The following is a 9,880-nucleotide window of genomic DNA, read 5'->3' on the forward strand; positions in this document are numbered from 1 at the left end:
ATTGAAAAAATAATAAACATTTGATTCACTTCTATAATTCTATTTTAATAAATCATCAAATCTTATTCACTTGCATGATTTAAGTGTTAGAATAAATGTGGACCCATATTATATTAACCATTGTTCAAGATTTAGTTATTCATATATATATATATGATTTCTATTTGATTTAGAGTATGGGTCACATCATGTGTAGAGCCTAGAGCAATAACGAGTCTTAGATGATGAGCATAAGACTCGCAAGGCCCAATAGTTCAAAAGGTATGGTCCCTAAGGCATAGAGGGTATAAATATAAAGGTTAAGTGTATGTTCTTCATCATCACATCTTTTGAATATAATAGAACCCGCTCTCTCCCGCTCCCATCGTTAGAGAGATTACATAAAGGTGGATACCCCTATACAGCCTAAGAAGATTCATACCTCACTACATAAAAATAGGTTTTTAATGACAAATCTTTAGTCACGGCCACAAATTTCGTGACCAAAGATATTATTTTGTCACGGTCAAAGTAAAATTGTGACTACATGTGTTAATCAATTTGGGTGAAAAAAAACATGTTTAGTCACGATGATTTTATCAACCGTCACCAAAAAAGATTGATGAGAGGGTATTTTAGTGATGGATTTATTTGAAATCGTGACTATTTGTAAATTTAGGGAGGAAAATTTTGGCACCAATAATTTTAGTCACGGTAATTTTATCATTCGTGACAAAAAGTGTAACAAATGATGTTTTAGTCACGATTTTCTATGAAACCGTCACTATATATATATTTGTGACTTTTAGTCATGTCATTGATTGACCGTGACTGTATGAGAACTTATAGTGATCAAATACATATTTTAAATATTTGAACCTATGGTCACGGGGTTCACACAATCGTGACCAAAGTCTATTATTTATTTTAAACCATTTTTGGGTTACCTATTATAATTTTTTAGATAATATTATATATATATATATATATATATCATAGAAATTATCATTAATAGTAATAATAATAGTTCTTAAAGTTATATTATTATTATTTTTAAGTTAAGAAACAAATTAGTGTGTTACCTATTTTTCTTTAGTTAAAATTATTTAATTTCCTTGTTATGATTAATGTTTTAATAAGAAGTAAAATAAAGTTAATATATTAGTTTTAAAATATGATGGTTCAATTTGATATTATTTGATAAAAAGTTTAAATGCAAGTGAGTTAGCAAATTAAAAAATAATTTTGATTTTATATATGATAAATAATTCTTATTGTATTTAAAGTAGGGACAATTGTCTTTTGGACCCAATTGGACCAAAAAAATAAGATTTGGCCTATAAAAGTTACATAATTGATGGGGAAAATATAAAATATGAAGAGACCAATATACCCTTCAAAACTATTTTCTACCATAATGTTTGAGAAACTTTTTTATCTTAATTTTTTTTAATAATTATTCTGAAAATTTATTATTTTTAGAAAACTAATTTATATATATATATATATATATATATATATATATATATATATATATATATATATATATATCATTTTAAAAAAATAAATTTGACATATTTTTAGTTATTTTTTATATACAGAATTTTAAAAATATATATTTTCCAAGATGTTTGATTTTTAAATAATAATAATTTATTTTTATTTATTTTTGGAAAATAGTGTATTTTTTTTCCAAATCACTAAATTATATTAAATTTTATTGAGGTTTGCAAAAGGAATAAAATTTAAATTAATCTTTTTCTACTCTTTTTTTTCATAGTCAATAAAGGTCATTTTTGGAAAGATAAAAAATCAATATCCTTCTTCTCAATTTTCACACTTCCTTTAGGTCTTGGACTTAAATAGTGAACTTATATGGACTAAAACTTAATTTTTGGGTCCAATTAGGTCCAAAACACAATTATCCCTTTAAAGTATCAAGTGATAACTAAATTTTACTTTATATTTTTTAATGAATTTAACATATATATTTTTACTAGATAAGCATGTCTTCTATTCAATAAATTCGTAAAAAAATTATTACATAAAAACATGTATATATTTTACATTATAATTTTTAAGGAATTTAATATATATATTTTACTTTATCTTCATCTAAAAGCATGTTTTCTACTCAATAAATTCATAAAAAAATTATTACTTAAAAACATGTATACATTTATACTTTATATTTTTTAAGGAATTTAACATATATATTTTACTTTATCTTCATCTAAAAACATGTCTTCTACTCAATAAATTCGTAAAAAAATTATTACATAATGCATTTACTATGGTGACAGCATACCATCTTTAGAGATTAATTTTAATGTTACCTTTGCTTGTGTTGGAAATTTTATATTTGTTTCCAAAAGTGATTTCTCCACATATTGATTCATCCGGTTGCAAAAAATATTTTGTCCCTTACAAGAAATTTCTCATTTGCTACAGTTTTTTTTTTTTTTTTTTTTTTATGACAAAAATTAGGCTTTTGTGATGATTTTTTTATATAAAAAAAAGTTCTTTTAGGGATAAAATTTTTATTTATGGTAAAAAAATCATGTTTAACCACATAATATATTTATGGCAAAAAAAATCATAATATTTTAGTATAAATCTTATATTCATAATAAAAAATAAATTTAATCACAATATCAATTTTAAATGAATAATTTCTACAAAATCTTGTTACAAATTTTTATTCATGACAAATATTTTTTACTAGATAAGCATTTAACATATATATTTTTTAATGAATTTATATTTCATGATTTAAAATTCAATATGGTAAAAAATGAATAATTTTTATATTTAACATGTAACAAGATATTTTTTCAATTCATTGTTTTTTTTTTCTTGGTTTAGATTTTTTTTTTTCTATCTTTTCTTGTCTCAATGGCCTACGAAGGAAAGTCGGTTGGACTAAGAAGGAAGAAAATCATTTTAAAAAATTGTGATGGTGGCTGGACTAAGAAGGAAGAAAATCATTTAAAAATATTGTGATGTTGACGTGATGACTTCACTCAATCTTTAATTTTATGCTTCACCGTTAAGAAAGGTCGGTCTTGGTCTTTTTTTAACGTTGCCAACAACATTTATTTATTAAAATAAAAAATTATAATAATAAAAAAATTATTGTTTGGAATTTTCCTTAAAGACGTGTCTGAAAATTATTTTTAAAAATTATTTTTATTTTTTAATTTAAAAATAAGTTTATGAAAATATGTGGAACAGATATCTTTCTTTAGATTTTAAATATTTATAAAAATAATTTCTAATTATATACTTTTAAAAATAATTTTTTATTTTAAAAAATAAAAAATATTTTTAAATCACACTACAAAGTATATATATTTTTTTAATGAATTTATATTTCATAATTTTAAATTCAATATGGTAAAAAATGAATAATTTTTATATTTAACATGTAACAAGATATTTTTTCAATTCATTGTTTTTTTTTTCTTGGTTTAGATTTTTTTTTTCTTTTTCTATCTTTTCTTGTCTCAATGGCCTACGAAGGAAAGGCGGTTGGACTAAAAAGGAAGAAAATCATTTAAAAAAATTGTGATGTTGACGTGATGACTTCACTCAATCTGATGACTTCACTCAATCTTTAATTTTATGCTTCAGCGTTAAGAAAGGTCGGTCTTGGTCTTTTTTTAACGTTGCCAACAACATTTATTTATTAAAATGAAAAATTATAATAATAAAAAAATTATTGTTTGGAATTTTCCTTAACTCTGAAAATTATTTTTAAAAATTATTTTTATTTTTTAATTAAAAATAAGTTTATGAAAATATGTGGAACAAATATCTTTCTTTAGATTTTAAATATTTATAAAAACAATTTCTAATTATATACTTTTAAAAATAATTTTTTATTTTAAAAAATAAAAAATTATTTTTAAATCACACTACAAAGTATCATTAAGGTAAGACCTCCAAACAATGTGTAATATTCATCATCCCTTTGACACCGCCTTGATTTGATCCTTTAATTATAAAAGGAATTAAGTAAAATGTTGATTAGTATAAAGCAAATAATTCCCCAACTTATATCATCAAGAGAATAGATAGTCTTACCAAATTAATAATCCCCTTCCTTCCATATCAATACAACATTATTAGTGTATTCCATGATTGTTATATTGTATTTTTTGAAAATGATTATAATATCATATAATATAAAAAGAAAAATGGTTAAAGAAATTCTCGAACCTATATTTTGAATTGGGTAGACATACTTTAAAGTCATGAGGGTTTATTGGGCTCAAAATAGATAATATCTATTCAAAATGAAAAAGAGATCCTCAGAACCGTTTAATAAAATAAATAAACCTTAATTGTCCTATTTATGAATTAAAAAATATATTAGAATATTAATTATAATTTAAAAATAATATCTTAAAAGCATAATCATCATCAAATCTTTATTCTAATTTCTTTATGGGGTTGTCATTAGAAAGCTTCCTAATAAAAAAATAAAAATGACATTAGAATAATAATAAATAAAAAAATCTTCTATCTTGACACTTTTAAATAAAAGAAGATATTTTATTTTTTTTAAAATAAAAAAATATCCCAACAAAATATCCGATTTTCAATCTCCATTATTTAGATATATTAAAGGATAGATATCCAACAAAACATAAAGAATGAAACTGGATAGAAAAGAATGACATAATCATATAAACCAACAGTACAAGTAATCGAATTTTTTATTTTTCTATAGGCAGTGGGAAGTGGGAAGTGGGAAGTGGGAAGTGGGAACCTTATTTAGAATTTTTTATTTAACAAAAACGTATATTCTGTAGGAAGTTACACCAAACGGAAAAGATGAAATTCCCAAAATCCCCAGCCCTCCCGCCGAACTAAATAGAAATCCAGTCCTTTGCTTCTCTTCTTCTAGCCGACTACAATCTCTCATCTCTCTCCTCAGGTCAGGTCAGTGCTTTCATTTTCGCTCTATGTGTTTGGTGATCATGGAGAATTAAAAGAATCAAACATTAAGTTCTTTCTAAATTATTTGAAGCTTTTTTCCATAAATGGCTTGTTTAGAATAATTTGTTGGTTTCGACTTTAACTAAAAATTAAAGCCCATTCCAAAATTATAATAAAAATAAAATAAAATCCATGGCACACCTCAGGGGAAAGTTCAAGTTCAGCTGAGGTAGGAAAGAAGGTACGTAGCCAAAGAAAACCTGGAGAGGATTTGTTAGAAATTCTCTCTCTCTGAACCAGTAGACCCGCTCTCGATCATACTAAGAGTAATCAAAATAATTTCCGAAAGCTTGACCACATCATGATTCTCAACAGTGATGGGAGACTGCCTTATCGGCTGGCTCATCCGGTAAATATTTTCACAGTGTATAACTTCATTAGCTCCAACCTGAATCCAGCTCAGTACGTCGTAGTAAGCCCTTGACGACGCTGAACTCCAGGCCTTCGTGTACGCGTCCACTGCCGCCGTGTAGTTGGATTGGCAAGTGGTGAGTCTTTGAATGTCCACTGGACCCGCTGCTTGCTTGATTAGACTCGGAATTATATCCGAAGTATTTTGCACTCGGTCTATGGTTATTGCAACAGATATGAGACAAAGCTCATCCAAGGTGAGAACGTTGAAGCAGAAGTCGTAGCTCTGGGCTTGGTTGCAGATCTGGTTTAGTAATTGATTGTCTGCATTCACGTGAACGGCTGTGTTTGCTGGGTGGTAGAAGAGAGCGGCGGCCAGGAGAGGGAGGAGGACAAGGCGGAGTATGCTAGTCAAGCAAGCCATCTCTTTGTTTTCTGATCTTGTCTGGCGTAGCTCTCTGGATGTGTTTTTCTCATGTCTCTAAGTTGTTAATGGCACGATTGAGGTTTGTAATTAATTTTAAGGTTGAGATGGCTGGGATTTCCAAAAACTGTTCAGATTTGTATTTGTAAGATCTGTTTAATAGTCATGTTTATAAAATTGACTTTTTATAATTTTACATTGGATATTTTATTAAATATGTTTTTTTAAAAGTTGGTTTTCCTTTATTTCAATTTTGAAAATTAAAATATATATATTTTTATTAAATTATACATCATTTAATTTTTTTGATAAAATTTAATTTTATATTAATTATTTATATTAAATTATATAATAGTAGAAACTTTATATTGAATTAAAACTTGACGACAGTTAAGAAGGAATTATATATTATTAGTAAAAAAGCTTTATAGTTACGGGCGTTTAGTAAAACTTAATGTTTATTACTTAATAAATTGAATTAACTTTAAATTAAATTTTACTTAATTTGTTCATTTATAAATTATTACTTAATTTTTATTGTTTGATAAAATTAGTTTAAAATTTATTTTAAATCATTACATTGAAAAATTTATTCTCATAAATTTTAATTAGGGTAAAGGAGATCAAGTAATAATAAAGATCATAAAGTAGCAAAAAAACTCGAAAAAGTAATTAGGATACATGAGAGTAAAAATATAAAATAAAGATATAAACTTAAAAATAAGTTAATTATTTTTATTTATTACTTACCTTTATTTTTTATTTTAAGTTATATTATTAAATTATTTTACTAAATATACTTAATTTACTTAATAACTTAAATTAAATTGAATTGTCAAACACCCCTTTAAAAAGAAATGATAGATTGATGGAAATGTTCTTATCAAATAATTTATGAGAAAAATTGGCGACCAATGTCAGATTTCCATAGTCAGAATGTTGTCAGAAACAATTACTTTTAGTGATGAAATTTTACTTTGTGACCAAAATTTTGTTCTTAAATATCAATTTCTTGCGGCGTGAGTTTCTTGCTGTATAGAGTATGGATTTATTTCGGGCAACAAAGTCATGGGCTGGTTAATTAGCATTCTCCTCCCCTTGGTATCACACAGAAGAGACGCTACTCTAATTCTATATGACATGTTAAAAGTAGCTATCAATTGTTTGTTGGTATGGTTCCCAAAATATAACCAAAAATTATTTTTTATATTATTTAAGACTGGTTTGATTAAGAAAATTCAATTTTAGGGATTATTATATTCCATTTGTTTATTATTCTTTTTATAAAAAAAATTATTTTAAAATAATTCAATAAAAATTTCTAATATACTTACAATTAATCAAATAATTATGTTAATATAAAAATATATTAACTTATAATAACTATATTATACTTTTAAAATAAAATTTGATTTCAAATATATACGAAATAATGATTTATTCATTGATGGTCACAGGGTGGTTTATATAATTTTATTTTATTTTATTTTTATTTTTTAATAAAATTTTAAAAACATTGTATACATAAATTTTGGGAGTCCCATAAAAATAAATAAAACGATTAAAAAAAATGTAAATAAAATTATTTGTACGGTACAACTCTTTATGGTAATACTTTTTAAAAAAAGAATATTTTTCAAGGCGTGACTTTGCAGACATGTCGGCGGTCGGCCTCTTCATCCTTGATTTCATGTTGTTAACCTTTTTCCAAGTACATATCTAGAAACAAATTCAAGCCACTGCAATGTTTGTGAGCCCTCAAACTCTCCAAAAATGAGTAGTAAATTCACATCAGTTTTTATTGACCAACAGTATTGCATTCCACATTTATTGTACGTTAATTCCAAGAACGTGAGCCTTAGCTCAAGGAAGACACACCATCTTCAACGAACACCAAGCATACCAAGAACAACCAAAGTAATTCCTGCTAATTTAATCACGTTGTGGTTGTCAACTGTGAGGGGAGATTCACGGATCGGCGGACTTTGCCGGTATATATTTTCACAGTTTATAACCTGACCACTTCCCTTCTGAACCCAGCCCAGCACATCATGGAAAGCCTTTGAAGAAGCCGTGCCCCACGCCCTCTGGAAGTCCCCCGCCGCTGCTCCATAGTTGGACTGGCAAGTCGTCATTCTTTGCTTGTCCACTGGATCAGTAGCTTTCTCCAGCAGCCCCGGTATTTTATCCACCGCTTCCCTAACGTGGTCTATGGTTATTGCCACACTGAGGAGGCACAGCCCCTCCATGTTAACTGCCGGAGTCCGAGGATCTCTGAGGATGGTATTGAAACAGAATTGATAGTCCTCCGTTTGCTGGCATACCTGCTCGACGACGTCTTGTCCGATCGCATGTGAAGGATAGTAGAAGAGAGTGGTGGCCATGAGGGAGATATGAACAAGTAACAGTACCCCACTCAAGGAAGCCATTTCCTTAATTTCTTCTTTCTTCGGCGAATTGCCAGAGATTAGGGCCACAGAAGGCTTTAAATAAGTAAATTAAGCAAGAATTTTCAGGGGAGATTACTGATGATTCTGGAAATATATCTCATTCCTAGTCTCTCTACCATTAATGTTTCTTGGGTTTTAAGGAAAAAAAAAAGAGGTAACGCCTCATGGCTGTTAATGGTAAACAATATGGGAAGATCCAAAAACTAATAGATTTCCTTTTATTTAAAAATAAATAAAAGTTTTAAAAATTATTTAAAAAATTAAGACATCAAAAGAATTTTAGTAACTTAAATTTTAAAATTTATAAAAGTGATTTTTAAAAATATAAATTAGAGTGTGTTTCACAATGATTTTAAGAAATGTTTCTAATATATTTAATATTGGAATCTTAGAAAAATTAGAAATACTTTCTAAAATAATTGTTGAGCACACTTTTAATTTGATTTAATATTTTTATTTTACTAGGTGATCTATATGCCGTTTAGTAGTGTCCATTAGAGTAAGATGATATTATAATAAATAAATAAAGAGTATTATTTAAAATTAATATATATATAAAAGAAAAAATATATATATAAAGAAAAAATATAAAAAGAGAAAAAAGACATTATATCTTAGTATCTTACTACCTATTTTATACATATTTTGTTAAATATCCTATTTTGTTAAATATAGGATATAAAATATGAAATATGGTAAGATAACTTATCCTAAAATATTACTTGGGACTGCAACTTGGGCAAGTTGGTTGAGTTGATAGCTAACTCAAACCCAACACAAATTAAGAAACAATCAAGCCAAGCTCAACATAACCCGTCCTCTAACCCAAAGTACTTAACCCAAGCTTAATCTAACCTTATTTTTCTAAATTCAGGTTGATCTCAAATTGATCGAGTTGATTGGGTTAAACTCGAGTTGATTGAGTTAGACTCAGATTATTTGGATTCATTGTGTTAAAAGATTTAAAATTCATCTATAATGGTTTTTAAAAAAACTTGTTTTCTATATATTTATATCAAAATTTAAATAATAAATAGTACACAATTTCAAGATAATAAAAAAAAAAAGTAAAAATAAACTTATATATCTTTTTTAAAAAGTAAAAACTATGTGATATAATTATAATTTGATATTTTTTTCTTTCAAAATTAAAAAGAAAATGAATATTATCATTTAAAATAATAAACATTAACATTATAAATATCATAAAAATATTAAGTCAAGTTCGAGTTATCCTCGAGTTTTTTAAACTTTAGCTTGGATCCAATTCAAATTGAATATGAGTTGAAAAAACTTAATTCAAATTTAATTCAAGTAATGGAAATATTTGCCTAAGTTCACCCAAACATTGGGTTGGGTTCCAATCGGGTCAAACCAACCGTACAAGTTGCACCTCTAATATTACCAATAAAAAATGAGATATGATATATTATCTTGTCTTATTTCATGTTATATTCAACCCATAAAGGATAACAACTTATATTAAAGAAAAATTCTAGTTTTTAAAATCTATTTAACTTACATTTTTTAAAGACATGAAATAAGTTTAATTTTTTTTAATAAAATTTTTCATTTTTTATATAAGTTACTACTATTTTTTTTCTTCAAGTCAAAAACAAAAAGGTGTCAAAACTGTAAATTATTAATTATTACTTTGACATAAATAATTATT

At 26.2% G+C, this 9,880-nt stretch overlaps 2 protein-coding genes across 2 annotated transcripts; both read right to left on the minus strand.

Annotated features, from left to right (window-relative positions):
* Positions 1-5,197: 5,197 nt before the first annotated feature.
* Positions 5,198-5,758, minus strand: LOC117918200 (pectinesterase inhibitor 5-like). Its single transcript, XM_034834708.1, has one exon. The coding sequence runs from the start codon at positions 5,756-5,758 to the stop codon at positions 5,198-5,200; it is 561 nt and encodes a 186-aa protein (XP_034690599.1).
* Positions 5,759-7,585: 1,827 nt separating this feature from the next.
* On the minus strand, positions 7,586-8,187 carry LOC117918201 (pectinesterase inhibitor 5-like). Its single transcript, XM_034834709.1, has one exon. It carries the CDS (start codon positions 8,185-8,187, stop codon positions 7,642-7,644), a length of 546 nt encoding a protein of 181 aa, XP_034690600.1. The 3' UTR covers positions 7,586-7,641.
* Between the last annotated feature and the right edge of the window lie 1,693 nt (positions 8,188-9,880).

The sequence above is a fragment of the Vitis riparia genome, chromosome 7, assembly GCF_004353265.1.
Source record: "Vitis riparia cultivar Riparia Gloire de Montpellier isolate 1030 chromosome 7, EGFV_Vit.rip_1.0, whole genome shotgun sequence".
Taxonomy (NCBI): domain Eukaryota; kingdom Viridiplantae; phylum Streptophyta; class Magnoliopsida; order Vitales; family Vitaceae; genus Vitis; species Vitis riparia.